Genomic DNA, 17,391 nt, shown 5'->3' on the forward strand with positions numbered 1-17,391 from the left:
TGATTTCCAGGGACATTACCTGAAGAATACATCATGTGAGAAATACTGGGGCAAGCAATGGAAGACCCAGAAAATAAGGCTGGATTTTTTTAGAAGTATAGTTTGGAGGATATGGAGGAAAAGGGTAAAATTCGGGACAAGTCCCTGTTCCAGAGTTCCGATCTCATCTGCTTGGGAAAGTGAAGGCTTTTCAAGATGGCACCATGCTGAGTTCCCCTCACACTGCAGTGCCATAAAGCTTCCATATCAATTTAGAGTGTGAAAGCTGTGAGGGTTTTCTCAGGCAGGTTGTGTTAAGCTCTGGAGGGCATGGACTGCCCATGCACTTTGGGGTAGTCCAGGACCTGTCACATTTGGCCTTGCACATCAGGACCACAATAACTAAGGAGATCTCATGTGATGCTGTGGTGGAAGCAGGAAAAATGAATCCCCAACCAAGAGCCCTATGGATACAAGAAATGAACCAGCAGGATTTTCTCTCTTCCAAATGATGATAGCCATGTTTTCTGTGGGATATAAATCCAGTAGAATATTACGTGAATATTGATATCACATCCTCCTAATTACATTATTTTTGTCCATCATAAAGTCTTGTGGATATGACCCAGAGCAGTTTTCCATAGCGTGCCAGCCCTGGGCAGCCATTGCCATTGACTTCTGACACCTTTCATCTGTCAGCTTCTCCAGGCTGGGCACCTCCTGCATCTGTGGCCATGGGCTGTGCAGGGTGACTGTGCTGATGGACACGCTGTCCCCTGCAGTGCCAGCTGAGTGGGGCTGGTGCACAGGACAGGGATTCTGTCCTGGCTGTCACATTCCCAGAAAATGAAGAAGGGATGTGCAGTGTGGTTTGCTGTGGCTGTGGTGTTTTGTGTGGTAACATCTGCAAGGTGATTGGTTTTGCATGCTACATCTTTGTTGCATATGAGGTTGTTGGGGGTTATATTTTATGAATGAAATAAGATGAATCTTCCAGGCTTTCCTGTGAAAAGGATCAGGACTTTTAGGTTAAAGGATGAAATACATGAGCAGCAGCAGAGGAAGAAGGGACATGTGGCTGTTCTGTCCTTTCAAGACCTTTCACTGGTGATATAGGTCCAGCAGAGCTGCTTACAACCTTCCCCTGGGCATGAGCTGCTGGCAGAAGTGACCAGTTCAAGTAAATTTTGTAAATGCTGGCACTATATTGTATTTCACCTGTTGTGATGGGTTGACCTCAGTGAGAAGCCAGAACTCCTGTTAGCTGGCTGTTTCACTGAGGCAGAGTGCACTGGGCAAAGCCAATCCCACCTCAAGGTCAGGCCAGCAGAGCAGTCCCACAGAGCAGGCAGTGCTGTCCTTGCAGGCAGTGGGGCACAGGGGACACGCAGGGCTGCAGTGGGAAGGGGGCTCTGCACCCCCTGAGCTCCCCGGGGCCGTTCCTGCCTCGCTGTTTGTGGGTCAGTGAGCAGCTCTGGTGAGTGCCAGGGCTCAGCGTGTTCACACAGAGCTATCAGCCACTGCCAGACAGTGACACAGCCCAGAACAGATCACACAGCACAGGGCCACAGCAGAAGGAAAGGTAAACCAAAATAGGGATAAAGCTATTCATTGCAGCCATTTCATTCTGAGAATACCAAAAGATTTGTGGCAGGTTGGCAGTATTGTTATTCCATTTATTGCAGCCAGTTTGTGTTCCAGAGTTGCATATTTTTCTGTTCCATTAAGAATACATAAATTTGGCAGAAAATAAAGCCCTTGTTTGTCCTCAGAGATGAAAGGGGCATGGTTGCAGCTCAGCTTAATTTGTGATTATGGCAAATTCCACATGTAAGTCTTGTCATGTTGAATAAGAACTTTCAGAGTCACAGAATCACAAATCATGCACTTTATTGTAGAAATACAAATTTGGAATTTCCACTAATGAATACACTCACTGGAAGAGGTCTAAAAACATTTAAGGAAAAAATTAGAAAATAAGGAAGAGCAATGGGTAATTCATTAGGATCAACTTCACCACCAGTTAGGCTAATGAACACAATTTCACCAGAATGTACAATCTGGCAGAGTCAGAAGAGCAAATCTTTACACAGAGCTGTTCCCTGCTTTGGGGAGAAGAGCAAAGCAATCGTGTTGTCCTGTCTGCACAGTGGGGTCATAATCCCATCCTCTGCCAGGGAGGATTTGAAATGCCAAAAGTGTACTTTTGGGAGAAATGCAGGTGAGGCTGCAGTGACAATCCCTTACTGCTGCCATGGTCAGTGGGTGTGGGCAGGCAGCTGCTGTGGAGGTGAGGGATAGCCAGGGTTCAGATTGCCAAGGCTGTGAGTCTTGGGCAGGGGCTGAACTCTTAATTAGCATCACTCCCTCTTCCAGTGGGCTCAGGCAGAGCTGAAGGGGCTCTGCCTGATGATCCATCAGCCCACCAGCACACTCTCATGCCCACATTAATCCCTGCGCCACAGAGTGGCTTAGGCATCATTCCTACCATGATGAGGTCCTAAATGACTTTGTTAAAAACAAAAATATATCTGAAAGATTTACATAACTTGAAATACTATAATAATATATTTAGCTCATAATAATTTAGCTTAATAGATATGAAATAAGTTTTCTTAACTTGCATGTTGAAGAGTGAACATCAGTATCATCTACACTGCCTACAGAGCTGCATCAGAAATTAAATAACTTGTTTTCTACAGTGGAAGATCAACATTTTGCATGGGCTCCAGCTTTTATCACAGATCCTATTTCATAAAAAAGTCACACTTCACCCAGGAGAGAATCTTCATCAGTGCCTTTTCAAGCTTGGGATTGCTGAAAATCAGAATAAGGGAATGAGCACCTGGAAAAGCACACAAATACATCAATATAAGGAGTGTCATGATATCTTCTTTCTTTGTGGCATAAATTATTGTCAAGATCAAACATACAAAGTTGATGCTGTACATCACTAAGAAGGAGAGGACAGATTTCATGGCTTTGATGTGAGCATCCATGCTGAGATCCTTCATGGAGTTTGTCTGCATCCTGCGCTTGTGTCTCCAGAGAGAAAAGAGAAGGCAAACAGCAGAAAAGATGACTACCATGAATGAGGCGGCATATCCAAATCCAGCAATAAAATAAGAGGAGAAAAAATGTTTATCCATTCTGATTCTTGCTTCCCAGAAATTTTCTTGGCTGGTGAAAGTGCAGTTTTCGCTTTGTACTGTTGCAATGAGGTCAGATACAACCATGCCCATAGCCAAGGCTGAAATCTCTGACCCCAACAAGATCCAGGGCACTATCCTGTCGATTTTTACTTTCAGGTAGATGAAGAGCCTGTTCCTGAAATTGGCAATTTTTATGCAGTAGAAACCACAAAGACAGGCTGAGACCCACAAGTTGGAATAATTAAAAAAGGTTTGAAGTGTTGCAATTAGTTGAAGTATGGGGTGAACTTTAAGGTACTTGGGATAAAGTACTGAAAGGAAGTGGGATACCCATGTGAAACATAGATAGGAAATCCTGGAGCACCCCAGCAGCAGCAAGATCTTCTCATTGGAGTTCAAGGTTTTCTTTTTGACCCAGGCAATGCAAAGCACACAAGCGATGAAAGCATTTATCCACATGCCAGGAAATGCCTCCAGGGTGATGATGGCCAAAGCCATGGCCCCATATGAAGTGACATTGGATTGCTGTGGAGAGGGAGAAGCTTCCATGGTGTGAGGTGGGGAGCAGAGCTGTGCTGGCCCAGGGGGCTGTGGCAGCAGAGGCTGAGGCAGGTCAGTGGCTGCTGTTGGTGAAATGTCAGAGATGGCAAGAGGAACTTTATAGAGCTGCTGCTGCTGCTGCTGCTGCTGGGGGGAATTTGGTGTCGCTGCTGGGCAGGTGCAGGGATGTAAATGTGCTGGGTATCCCCTTACCCGGGGCCAGAGTCACTCTTGACTATTTGAATGTTGGTTCAGGTGGGGCTGTGCTGGGTGCCACAAACAGCAGAGATGTTTTTGTGTGGTGGAGAGTGTTGTGATTTTGAGAGTGATCCCTGTTTGATCAGTGTCAGGCTTCAGGATCTGGGTTCTTCTGTCCCTTTGTCAGCAGCGATGATCACTCAGAGTGGTGTTTGCCCTGAAGAAAGCATAGCCTGGGCAGTGAGATGAGTAATCATATCAGGGAATCCTATTGTGAAAATCTTTCATTTTGATCTGCTCTACCCTTTGTGTCTTTTTCTGCCAGTCATAGCTCAGTACAAGCTAAGAGGACATGTAGATATTTTCTAAGTAATGTAGTTCCGGACTTTATTTTGTTGCCATCTGATTTTAGACACTATTTTAAATTTTGAATTGTACATGGCTAAAAATAAATAAAAAATTGCTTATAAAATAAATTTTTATCTGTCCTGTATCTTGTTTTAGTGGTCCTGATCTACAAGTTGACAACATTTGAGAATACATTATAACATGCAATAAAATTTTCCTGAGGTACCTGAACAATGCCTTGAATGTCTAAAAGCCTGTTTGTCTCACCAATGTCAGTTTGTCTAGTAAAGGATTATCTCTGTATGACCTTTGCCAAAATCACTCTACTACAGGGTATTTTGCTAATTGACTTCTGCTCTTTCATCCAGGCCGATATTTTTATATCGGCTCCTATTTTTAATGTACACTTATTCACTTTTTCTATCCAGAATTATAGGTATTTATAATACTTTAAAAGCAGAACAACTGCTGTTGTTATCCTCTGCTGTGTATTTCAGATCTGAATGCTGAAGTTGTTAACCTGTAGGCATTTGACAAGTTCAGCCTTGTGTTGATTTCAAGCCCTGCAATGGTAAACAGACTTACCTAAAAATTGGGAAGGTGGATGGGTGATTTTTTTATTAAAAATGTGGTTGTTGTCACTTTGATATGACATTTTTTCCAGCTCAGGAGACACTTGATTTTGCTCTTGCTTTTACAAAGGACAAAAATTTCAGGCACATTTCTGTGTCTGAGTTTTTCTGTGTTACAGTGGAGTTAAAACCAATGCAAGCAGATTAACAAAAGGTATTATCTGCATTTAGTGACACCAGGTAGTGCCTGTGTCTAGGAATCCAGGGTGGATCTGCCCTTGGGTGTGGGAATACTGGTGCACAGTAATTTTGGGCACTTCATGCAATGTGGAGTAAGAGACCAAAAGGCTGCAAGAGACCTGCTGTACTTCCCAGAGTGGAAGAGCAGCAGCTTTTCCCATCACCAAGTTTTTCACAGAACTGCAACCAGTGGAATAATGTGCATGCACTGCCCTCCAGAGAGGACAAAATGAAACTGGTGCTGGAGTCCCTCTGCTATGGAGACAGGCTGAGAGCTGGGGCTGTACAGCCTGGAGAAGAGAAGCTTCCAGGGAGACCTTAGAGCCTAGCTCAGTGTCTAAAAGGCATCCAAGAGACCCCCTATATATATATCTATGAAAACAAATGTATGCCTTCAGAATTACTTATCTTCAGACATCTGCTTTAGGTTCTTGAGTTATTTTAAAGTTAAGGGTACTAAAAACCAAGTGGTTTTCAGACAGCTCTGCTTTTGCTTCATTTTTTTTTGCTTTCTTTCTCACATCCACTGCAAAACGTCTGGAAGTATGGCCTTGGTGCTGTGTTTGGACTCTCTTTGCTCGCCTGTGAAAGCAGCCTTGACATGCTGTATCTTGAGACATGCTTATTTTGCTAGTAGAATGTCCTGTTCAGGTTAGGTGTCAGCAACAATTCTTCCTAAAAGAAAGTGTTGAAGAACATTCATTTATGATAGTTGAAGGATTAGTGTTCTGAGGTCCTTCTTCTCTAAACAAGAAAAAAATCTCTGTACTTTTTCCTCTGCTATGTTATCTCTTATTAATAGATTCCTACTTTGATTTGTTTAGAGAAAAATATGTTGCTTAGCTTGAAGGACTGACTTCTTTCTAGGACAGGCCCATTTCCTACTCAAAACCTTCTTACTCAAACTCTCTGCCTTGTGCTGTGGGTAGTGGTGTCATGGCACAAGCCCTTTTCTACCTAATTGCTGAACATAGAAGTGAACATCCTCACATCCATGATTTGTAATTTCAGATGTGAAATGGAGGAGCAGGATTCCATGCCTAAGATAAAAGCACTGAAGCACTCCAGGGCACATGTGTGGGAATACTGATGCACAGCAAACCAGAGATTTATAGAGCCCTTCCTGACCCATGTCCCTGAGAAAGAAGATAGCAAGATTCAGGACAAGAGTTTGTGATCTCTGAAACCCACCTGAAAGGCCAAGAATTACTGCTCTAAGTGACTGCTCTGGAGGCAGAGAGTGGCAGGTTGTGCATGGAACATTGGATTTGGGGTGGGATCAGCTGAGGAAAGACACTATAAGGGGATTCATAATCATATCTCTCTTACTTCTAATCTTTACAATGTGGTGTTAATTATTAATTGAAAGCAGCACTGGGCCAAATTGTAATGGCACTGGAGTGCTATAAACCTGGAATAATTCTGTTTAAGATTTAAGGCTTTTCTCCTGTGCAGTCAAGATGATAATGCTGACAGATAACAAACACAGGGGAAGGAGTCAGCAACTTTGAGCCAGAGGGAGAAGTTCTTATGTGAAGCCTGGGTGGGTCTTTCACCAGCTGCACTGAAGACAAGAAGTTACCACATTCCTCTCTGCAATGTTCCTCCACGTGGACTTAAGTAGCTGATAAGAGCAATGCCATCAGGTGCCATCCAGGAGGAAATCTAACTGTCATAACAATGTCTCAAAGGTGGAAAGTCTGATGCTCATTGGCTGATGCTCCATGGAAAGCTCAGCAACGTGCCCTATATAGTGCCAGAGATGAGAGGGACACCAGCTTCTGTTCCCACTGCAAAAATGGGCTCCAGCATCTTCCCACTCAGCCTGATGCTTCTGCTGTGTTCTGTCTATGGTTCTCCAGTCTCTGTAAGTAAAACCTGATTTCTACAGGCTCCTATCAGTCCGGAGACATCTCATACCTTATACTGGTTGTGTTCCATTCTCCTCCAGGTGGGACAGCTCTCCAGTGAAGCTGGTAAGTGCTGTGTGAGCTGGTTTGAGTTTTGAAGCATTTCCTTCTACTTGTTGTGAGCTGCCACATCCGAACACTTTATGTTTTGGCTGTCTTGCAGATGCTGGAGCTGGTGAGATATTCAAAGACATCCCCCAAATCAACTTGGGTGAGTTCACACCTAAATTCTCATGAGGCCTGAAGAGTTGTGAGCATAATGCTGAACTTTCAGTGTTGTAAAGGAGTCTGATGGTCAGGTAGCTCATGGTAACAGGAGAATTAAAATCAAGTGAGCTCAGAACTCTCTGTGATTCTCTGAATATTTCCAGGACTGTAACTCTGTGTGAACAAGGGATGCAGATGCCTTTTGTTTCTGAATTTTGGACAGACCCATGGTGCTAAGGCAGAAAAACACTGTATGATTCAGAAGGACTCTGCAGTGCCAACTGAATTTTCTGTCCATCTCTATATGATTTTTATAAAGTTTGCAAATATGGAAAACAACTTTGATGTTTATTGATCGCTGTCCCATTGTGTGACTCTTGTCACTGCCTGAGAGCAAGCAGAGCTCATCAAAGGTGACCATGGATAATTGTGCCACCACAAAGGCACTGCCAAGAAGAGATTGCCATGAAGTAAATATTGAGTTGAAACTAGAAACTGCTGTTACTTCTGTTGTTACCTGTAACTCAGTGTATAGAGGCTGGTCCTTATTTATTTTCTGTAGATGCCCGAGGACATTAACTTTGTATAAGCAGGTTCAATGTGGTTTATAAAATGAAATATTTTTTAAATTCATTGACACCATCTTTGATTAAATTCCATTTCAGCTGCTGGACTGGACCTCTTTCAGGGTGATATCTTGCTGCCTGTAAGTAATTAAAAGCTTTCTGTCACTTGTCCTTATTGTATTTTTGCTACAAATCTGCTCATCTCCCTACAGTAGATACATCACCAGCTGTTAATTCTCTTTTCAGAAAAATCAGCGAAATGCCTTAAGAAATGAGACCTACAGATGGAAGTTCCCCATTCCCTATATTCTGGGTGATGACCTAGGTAATGCAGACACTTTATTCAGATTTTATCTCCAATCCTTATTTGCACTGCAGTCACTGTGATAAAAAAATTGCCTTTTCCAGAACTGTTTCAAATTAAAAATGTTAAATTTCACTAATAACTAAGTTATTGTAGTCTTTTTTATATCAAAATTGTTTTTCTTTCTTCTACAGCTAACATAGCAAACCACAATTTAATCAAATTCAATAATTTCTCTTTTCAATAATTTTTCCTTTGGTTCCACGTGTGTATCTGTACATATCTTATGTCTCCAAGATGAACAAACTGCAATGTATTAAAGGTTCTGTCCTTGTTTTCCAGACCTGAATGCCAAAGCGGTCATTCTCCAGGCATTTGAAATGTTCCGCCTGAAGTCCTGCATTGATTTCAAGCCATATGAAGGAGAAAGAACCTACATTTTCTTTAGCAAGCAAGAGGGGTAAGGATAATAGCAATTTCTGTTTAGTTTTGCCATGTAGATTCAGCTGGGAACTCATTCCATTTGATTTCAGCAGTCTAAAGGTTTGCTGTCAGCAGAGAAAAAGAGGCCATCAGGAAAACAAATCAGATTCTTAGGCAAAAAGCTTGCAAGCAGCTGCTCCCTCTGCTGGCTGCTGTTTGGAGGGTGAGTTCTGAAAGTGAATCCCAGCCTCACTGGGTTTTCATCAACTACTTCCACTTTTCCATCCAGGGTTATTTTCCATTTTGATGAAGACCTCCATGTACATCCTTTTAACTTACCAAGAATGTGAATGTGAATAGGTGGAATTTAAGTAAATTTTTGGAAGACAGACCAAAAAAAAAAAAAAAAAAAAAAAAGAAAAAAGAAAAAAAAGACAATAGAAAGACAATCTATTCTAATATTTGTATTAATATTTGTATTGTTTTGACATGGCTCTTTAAAGAATGGGCTCTCAAAATCTGAAAGTGTTTTATGCACAGAGATTCAAGACATCAAGAACTGAAAGGATTTATTTCCTACATCTAAGTATGTTTTGAAAGAAAATGTAGAAAAGCACAAAAATCTTCTCACTGTATCAGCTATGAATATTTCTTGTTTTCCCAGAAGTTCATGTTTCCGCCTTCAGGTCTTCATTGAGTGTCCTATGACACTTCTCTTACAAGTTTACAAGCACCATGATTTTTGACAAGTCAGCGTTGAAGATCTTAATACTAGAAATGTACTTTCACAGCTCTGGCCAATGCAAAGTATGGTTGCTGTTAAAAAAGACTAAATGTTGCTGTTCAAAATACTCCCGAGTCTTTTCTCTAGCTCAAGTTATTGCAAAAATGCTCTGCCTGTTTCAATGAATTTACTGTTTCCATGTAGGTTGTGTGTTTTATTTCTTTTGTGTGTTTTATTTGTGTGTTTTATTTCTTTTTGGCCAAGAAATGGCAGCTGATGCAGGACGAAACTTCTGTGCCTTTCAAAAATGCAGGGTGATCTTCTCTGCCACAGAGGATAAGTAATGAAGTGATAGTTTCTGGGGGTTACTCTGCTTTCAGGCTACAGTATTTTTAGGGTATCAAGGCACAGGGTCAGCATCCAAATAATGATTTAGGTGACTTCTTCTATATTAAAAACTTCTACAATCTTACTCTAAATCCAGTGAGCAGATTGAAAAGTTAAACACAGAGAAGAAAACTACTGGACAGAGAGTAAGCTGTCCCTTTTTCTCAGGTGTTGGTCCATGGTGGGGGACCTGCAGACTGGACAGAACCTCTCAATTGGGTCAAGGTGTGACTACAAAGCAATTGTGGAACATGAGATCCTGCATGCTTTAGGATTTTACCATGAGCAGTCAAGGATGGACCGGGATGACTACGTGAATATCTGGTGGGATGAAATTATTGCAGGTGGGTTTTAACATTCAAGTTAGATTTTGCTGTTCAAATTACACTTTTTGCAAAGTATAGATTTATCAATATCCCATTTTCACATCTAGGTTTAAAGAGACCTTCCTAAGGATAGAATTTTAGAAAATTTAGAAAATTTCAGGGGCAACACCTGAGACCACTCTATATTAAGAAATTTTGGTGCAACTTTTCTAGTCAAACCAGAGCATTGTTTAAGGCCAGAATGGAGAGTCCTGCTTGGAAATCAGGACTTTTATTTTCCCTTGGCTCTTGGATTTATTTTAAACTAATTACTAAGACTTATTTTAGACTAATTACTTCCTGTCTATGAATCTGTTTCCTTTAATCATGTAATGCAAATTGTAAATTTATTTAGATTACAAGTTTTGAGGTAGCTCTTCTGTAGGCAAAGATCCTTTCAAAGTCTGAAAGATTTTTATATTCAGAGATTCACGCTTTCCTGAAACTGAAAATATTCACTTTGCACATGAAAAAACCCCTAACATTATTAGATCAGATGAGAAATATAAAATAGGGCTCTGTCCTGCTCTCTACTACCCAGGTGTGTCTGCAGGTTCTTGTCTTCAGGTTTAGTGTGACCATATTCAGGAGCTTTATGAGTTTCAGCAAACTCTTCACAGTCCCCCTGATCCCTCGACAGTTTTTCCTGTTCTTCCCTGTGAGATCTGATTCTGTATTACATAGCAATGATATATTTGAAAAGGAGTGACTAGAAGAGGGTTTTTTAAAAAAAATTGATAAAAGGTGCAATTCAAGTCTCTGTAAGAAAACAATTCTAAGCTCTTACATAATCTCAAGCCTTGAACTGAAGACCTTTGTGATTTGCAGAAGGGGAGGGCAGCTGTTAAGCAGAGAAAGTGTAATTACCCACCAGCACAATCATGTGCTGTTTTGTCTTTGAAAAAGAATGCCAAATATTCTGAAAACATTATTTGCAATTGTAAATGCTGGCAAGCTCTTTTTACTTCTATGCCACAGCATGTGAAATGGCTCCCTGTCTTTGCCCTAGCAGACACCTTCATAATGAAAAACTTTCTCTAAGTACAAATTATTTCACCAAGAAACCATGTGAAACATGTTTCCAAAAGCCATTTCAATAGAAATATCATATCAGTATTGTAAATCTAGGGTAAAAATATCTTTCTTTTTTCTCCAGAGATTGCTAGGCCATTATTTATTTCAAAGAAGAGCAGAACCTGAAGACACTTCCAGGCTGTCATATTTGTTTCCTTTGAGTTTCAGGGCCTCTTCTTCTTCATATATGATCTAATACCTGGGAAATATTTGCATCAATATTCACAGATCCTGGAATGGAGTACTTTAATCCTTAAACTGAATCCTTCAGGATCATTACTATTAAACCATTCCTATTAATTCTAATCTAACCTCCTATGTATCCCATTCTTTACAGCTCACTGATATTCATTTTTGAATTTACTGAGGTCACCTGTTAGAGCACAGAACTGCAATCCAAAGGCACTGCTTTGTTGTCCAAATGACAAACACAAATCTTGCTAAGTTTTAATATTTAGTCATGAAGTAATTGCTTTGGGGTATATAATTTGTGCCTTAGAAAACTGTATTCAAGGGGACACAGTGATGCCATTTCCTTTCCATTTTCTCTAAAAAGGAAGCACTTTTCTGTTCTTTTAACAGGCAAAGAGCACAATTTTGCAAAGTATGACGACACCTACATCACTGATCTGAACACCCCCTATGACTACGAATCACTGATGCACTATGAACCACTTTCATTTAACAAAAATGCAAGTGTCCCCACAATAACAGCAAAGATACCAGCGTTTGATGACATAATTGGACAACGTCTAGACCTCAGTGCCATTGACCTGGAAAGACTGAATCGCATGTACAACTGCAGTAAGTCAGAATTTAATCAAGGCAAACAATTTCTTTGGTTATACTTGAGCCAGGCTGGTTCACCTCCCTTATGTCTCTAAACTCACAAAAACTCTTTTCAAATGTTCTTGGAGAGGTATGGGACAGGACCTGTGATGTGCAGGTAAACACAATCAGTTTGTTCTCTTCTCAGCCCTTTTTGGCTCTTCTCACTGTCGTTATTTTAGGAAAGATTAGTCAAGGAAAGTCAAACCATCCACACTTTTTCTTCCATGCTGCTCCCAGCAGTTCAGACCTGTGGTTGTGTTCTACCTTGGTGTGTGGGCAGTCTTGTGTTTTTTGAGGTGAATGCAACTGCACTTTGTCCTCTTTTGCTGACATTTGGACTTTATCGGATTATTTTGCACCTGAGATTGGCTAGGTCTAGAGTCCCACATTGCCTAGGTGTTTGCTGAGCTGGTTAAAGATGTTATCACTGATCACGGTTGTTCATGAGAAGTTATTGTCCCCTTGGTGCTGCCAGCAGAAGCATCACCTTGAAGGCAAACTCAGCTGAACCAGCCCAAGGTAACCGGGTGGACTTTGCTTGGAGTGGAAGGACAGAGCTCAAGTTAATCAATGAGAGAACAGTTATGAAGAACAATAACCTCATCTGAGGAATTGTTAAATACACCAAGGCTGGCAAAGAGGCACCAAGAAGTCACCATCTGTCACTGCCACATGGGGCTTATTAATCTTCTGCAAAGAGGTCAAAGATTGTTGTCGTTATCCAAGGAATCCCTCCAGGAATCAAATGTTTCCTCTTTTGAGTCATTGGGCTCACATCTGCTAACGTGAGGGCTGTCTTCTCTACAGGATGGTTATCCTACCGTAAACAAATCCCCCAAAATTAAACAGAAACCTTAATGAGCTAGTAGCTCACTCTGAAGTGACCATATGTGTATTTTTTTCAGCTTCAACTCACACCTTTTTGGACCAGTGTTCTTTTGAGCTTGAAAACATCTGTGGTATGATCCAGGGCACCAAGCATGACCAAGACTGGGTCCACCAACAGGGAAGTGTGATGGGGCAGGAAGACCACACACTTTCTGGGCACTGTAGAGGTAAAAGAAAGGAACAAAGCACTTTCTCAGCTGGGTTTTCTCCAGGGTTGACTACAATGATGGGTTCAGAGAAGTTTGTAAAGACTCTAGGCAGTGCATGCATTCCCACTCTCACTAAACTTTTTCAATGTAGTGAAATGTTCTCCACACCAGCAAGATTGAAGGGGACAAAGAACAATCTCACCTAGAGGTCTTTTAAATATAACCAGGAAAACAATTCACTGCAACTTCCAAAGTCTGTATAAGAGTTATATTACCTCATGATAAGAATCAAACAGCACTTGTAGCCACTCATAAATGTTGTGTTTGCAATGCAAATGGGAAGTAAAGCTTGTGGAATTCTAGTTCTGGAAGTAGAAGAAAGTTGCAAAGACTTCAACTACCATGTGGAAGGGAATGAAGATTATTCCCCTGACTGGTTAGAGAGAACCTGATAAACAGCTCAAGACCCTTCACTAAGCCTGCAGGAAGGTGCACTGCCTTTATGAAGCTGCAGATATAACTGTTGGAACAAGATGATCTTAAGGTTCTTTCCAACCCAAACCATCCTGTGATTGTCTTGGACAAGAGTCCATGGAACTTTCAAACAACAGCTAAAAAAAATTAACTTATTAATTTAATCATTGACTAAATTAAATAACTAAAAAGCAACACAATATAGATAAGACATGACAATTTTGAATGATACCAAGATATGATAGGGGTGCAAATCCTTGTAAATATGAGGATAAATGTAGACACTTCAAAGCTAAAGTAAAGAATACTTCAAAAATAGAGGAGCAGGAATTCTTAAGTAATTTTCTTATGGTGAGTCATTGAGTTTTGAAGTGTTTGGGCAAGCTGTAAAAAAAGACCTTCTGCATGTTCAAGATCAGGACAGTGTTTTGTGTCCAACCCCTGTTTATTATCTTTATTGCTGATAAGAAATTATCTTACTCTTTACAAGGTAATATAGCACATGACCTCTTAGATATAATTTTTATATTATCATCAGTATGAATCAAGTAAAAAAATGTAACTTCTAATTGCTTGTGGTAAACAGTGATTTCTCTGCTTCATGTATCTCTGACATTCCTGAGGAATCCAAATTCCAAGTAGGCCAACTAATGCAAAACTGACATGAGCTGACAGCAGTGAATTCCATATATATGCTGAACTGCTACTCCTGTTCTTATCCCAGTCTGTCTTGGATGGTTGTCACGTGTCACTTGCTTTATTGTTCATGTTAAGTACTACTCTTCTGTTTACTAAAATGTGCAGATGAAATGATGAATTTATACCATGCAGCTTTGCAGGAAATGTGTAAACAGGCAGTGACAGACTACCTTTTATTCCCAGATGCTGGCTACTTCATGTACTTCAACACCAACTCTGGCCAGGCAGATGAGGTGGCAGTCCTAGAGTCCCGAATCCTTTATCCAAAGAGAACTCAGCAGTGCCTCCAGTTCTTCTATAGGACCACAGGAAGCCCTTCTGACAAATTGATCATCTGGCTGAAAGAGGATGATGGCACTGGGAACATTCGTAAGATGAGGAAAATTCAAACCTTTCAAGGTAATTCTGAAAATTAGATTAATATTTGAGTAGAGAGGAGGAGTTGTCTCACTCTTCCCATGAATACAGAAGACTGGCTCAGAAGCCAAAAGATTTTCCCAAAGTTACCCGAATATCTTGCAATACAGCTAAGAATTTTGGTATTACATGGACACCTTTAGCAGAGAAACTGTGGGTTGTAATAATGTAATTTTGGTGCTTCACAGCAGAAGTCACAGCATTCCTAATATTATGTTGCACTCAGTGATTGAGAGGGACCCCAGGACATGCTGAAGACCACCTGACTGTGTCTCCACTGGCTGCTATATGATCTAGGAGTGGGCTGTTCAGGTGCAAAATACCTGTGCTCCTCTGCAGGCAATAAGAACCCCAGACTGATTTTTAGATAGTTGGGAATATAAAAGGATATGCAGTTTCGGAAATGTGAACTGGATTCCCACTTTGGGTGATTTGCTAAATAGGACAAACTCAGCCACTGGAGTTCCATGTGATTTATGTGGTCAAAACACAAGTCCTGTCATAACCTGCCTACATGAGGCTGCAGCAGTTTACAGTGAAGGATAAATCCATGAAAAAGTGTCAGGAACACACTGGGTCATTCATTCACATCCTCTTGTTTAATCTTAGCCCTTAGGCTGTTGTCCTTTGTACTGGAGGCTGTTGTCCTTTGTACTGAAGGCTGTCATTCTCTAACATGTGAAGAATTCCATGTACAACATGTCCAAAGCATTTAGATGACAAAACAATGTGGATATATTATAGTCACAATATCAACTTAAGATCTCTGGCCTTCAGGACTCTGTGAGGGGTCCAGTTGTCTAAAAGTCCAGCTGGGATGGATGGTTAGGGGCAAGGTGCTTCATAATACCTCTAATCTCACTGATGGCAAGGTTTTTCTTTCCTTTTACCAAAGCGGACACTGACTCCAACTGGAAAATTGCCCACGTAACCCTCAACGCTCAGAAGAAGTTCCGTTACCTCTTCCAAGGGCTGAAGGGCAATCCCAGCTCTTCACTGGGTGGGATTGCTATTGATGATGTGACTCTGACAGAGACCCCCTGTCCCACAGCTGTGTGGGTCATTCGCAACTTCAGCAAAATCCTTGAGAACTCGTCCATCAGCATTGTTGAAAGCCCCCGGTTTTACAGCCCTGAGGGTTATGGGTTTGGCATCAGCGTGTTGCCCAACTACCAAAACAGTGGCTATGCTCGTGTTGCCTTCCACCTGTGCAGTGGAGAGAACGATGCAGTTCTGGAGTGGCCAGCTCTGAACCGCCAGGCCACACTCACAGTGCTGGACCAGGACCCCGACGTCCTGAAAAGGATGTCCTCGAGCAAAAGCTTCACCACAAGCAAGGACCATGTTAACTCAGGTAAGGGGTGTCTGCCTGGAGGAATATTGACAGTGATAGCCAAGGAATCTGAGTAAGAGGACTGAGTGTAGGACTCAGAGCTGAGAAACTTAGGCCATATTTCCCAATTTAGGACACTTTCTTGTGTACATCTTCCCTGTGTGTGACTCAGAATTCCTGCCTGTGGAAGACTGTATAACATGAAAATTGACATATGTAAAGTTGACGTTCTTATGAACAACCCCTGGAATATATGAGCTTGACTCTAAATACAGATTTTTTCCAAGAGCTGGCAATTCTCTTTCTACCTGTGGTTTGTCCATTGTGATAGGTGACCATTGTGATATCACCACACGTTGATGGAATGACAGCACGGTGCAGTATTCTGTCACTAAACAGTAATTTAAGTTAAAACTCCATTTTGGAGGCTCAGTCAACTTCAACACACTCAGGGAACCTCAGCCTACGTGGTCTGAATGCACAACATTCACCCTTTCTCATGGATGTGTTAATTCAGAATTGTTCAGCCTGGAGAAGAGAAGGCTGAACAATCAGAGGGACCTAGCTGTGGCCTTCCAGTACCTGAAGGGAGCCTGCAAGAAAAATGGAGAGAGACAATTTACAACAGCACAGAGGGCCAGGACAAAAGGGAATTGTCTTCAAACTAAAAGAGAACAGGTTCAGATTGGATATTAGGAAGAAATTCTTTACAGCGAGGATGGTGGGGCACTGGAACAGGCTGCCCAGAAAAACTGTGCATATCCCATTCCTGGAAGGGTCCAAGACCAGGCTTGATGGGACTTGGAATAACCTGTTTTAGTGGAAGATGTCCCTGCCCATGGCAGGGGGTTGGAACGATATGACCTTTCGGGTACCTTCCAATCCAAAGTTTTTTGTGATTCTATGATAGAAATAAGAATAATGGGACAAAAATGAGTTTGGTACAGTGTAAAATACTACACATGAATCTTCATCCCTTTCTACTTTTTTCTAGTGGAATTTAAGTACATACTTTTTCAGTAGGAGCTTTTAAACCCTAAAGATGAATATGTTTAACAAAATCATAGTAATGACCAAAATCAGCTAAATTCTAAACCATAGTACCTAAAAACTGGTCTGGGAGTGTCCTTACTCAGGAGGGAACTCCTAGCTGGTAACAATGAGGCAATTTGTGTTTGTTTAGTTCTCAGTGTAAGAGAAGTTGTGGAATTTCAATGGCCTCACATAGACTAAGAATCCTCATACAGACCTAACCTAAAGATCACCTGGCACCTTTAGTTTGTCAGTCCTCTGGGATTTGTTTGGGAATTTCAGGCCTGAACTTGATTTTATAGCATAAATCACCTTTAACACAGTAATGCAGGAAAAAGTCATGTCACACTTTTAGTCATGTCAACTTTGTGGTTCTCATTTTCCCTTTGCAGCTAATGGAGCTATAATATGGGATAAACCATCAATTGCTGGAAGGTTTGATGAGTCGTGCAATTGCAACAGAAGTGTAGCCTGGGGGTGGAGTAACTTCATATCTCACAGCCAGCTGAGACGGAGAAGCTTCCTGAAAAATGATGACCTTATTATTTTTGCAGAATTTAATGGTAAGGACCCCTTTCC

General features: G+C 41.3%; 2 protein-coding genes across 4 annotated transcripts in view; one reads left to right on the forward strand and one right to left on the reverse strand.

The window, feature by feature from the left end:
* The window catches only part of MEP1A (meprin A subunit alpha), a 51,981-nt gene that overhangs the window by 32,576 nt on the left and 2,014 nt on the right, over window positions 1-17,391 (forward strand). For all 3 annotated transcript variants that reach the window (XM_064411729.1, XM_064411730.1, XM_064411728.1), the window contains exons 2-13: window positions 6,041-6,896; window positions 6,981-7,005; window positions 7,103-7,150; window positions 7,812-7,852; window positions 7,959-8,037; window positions 8,359-8,476; window positions 9,719-9,894; window positions 11,572-11,793; window positions 12,726-12,875; window positions 14,214-14,429; window positions 15,343-15,801; window positions 17,205-17,375. In XM_064411729.1, the coding sequence (XP_064267799.1) occupies window positions 6,747-6,896; window positions 6,981-7,005; window positions 7,103-7,150; window positions 7,812-7,852; window positions 7,959-8,037; window positions 8,359-8,476; window positions 9,719-9,894; window positions 11,572-11,793; window positions 12,726-12,875; window positions 14,214-14,429; window positions 15,343-15,801; window positions 17,205-17,375 (1,855 nt within the window). In that variant the 5' untranslated portion in view covers window positions 6,041-6,746. The remainder of the gene's footprint in view (window positions 1-6,040; window positions 6,897-6,980; window positions 7,006-7,102; window positions 7,151-7,811; window positions 7,853-7,958; window positions 8,038-8,358; window positions 8,477-9,718; window positions 9,895-11,571; window positions 11,794-12,725; window positions 12,876-14,213; window positions 14,430-15,342; window positions 15,802-17,204; window positions 17,376-17,391) is intronic.
* Window positions 2,351-3,716, reverse strand: LOC135297878 (taste receptor type 2 member 7-like). The gene has a single exon (XM_064415814.1). It carries the CDS (start codon window positions 3,678-3,680, stop codon window positions 2,727-2,729), a length of 954 nt encoding a protein of 317 aa, XP_064271884.1. The 5' UTR covers window positions 3,681-3,716; the 3' UTR covers window positions 2,351-2,726.

This window comes from Passer domesticus, chromosome 3, assembly GCF_036417665.1.
Source record: "Passer domesticus isolate bPasDom1 chromosome 3, bPasDom1.hap1, whole genome shotgun sequence".
Lineage (NCBI taxonomy): Eukaryota > Metazoa > Chordata > Aves > Passeriformes > Passeridae > Passer > Passer domesticus.

Excerpts from the sequence above, each read along its gene's own strand:
- LOC135297878 (XM_064415814.1), bottom strand. The coding sequence starts at position 3,680 with ATGGAAGCTTCTCCCTCTCCACAGCAATCCAATGTCACTTCATATGGG.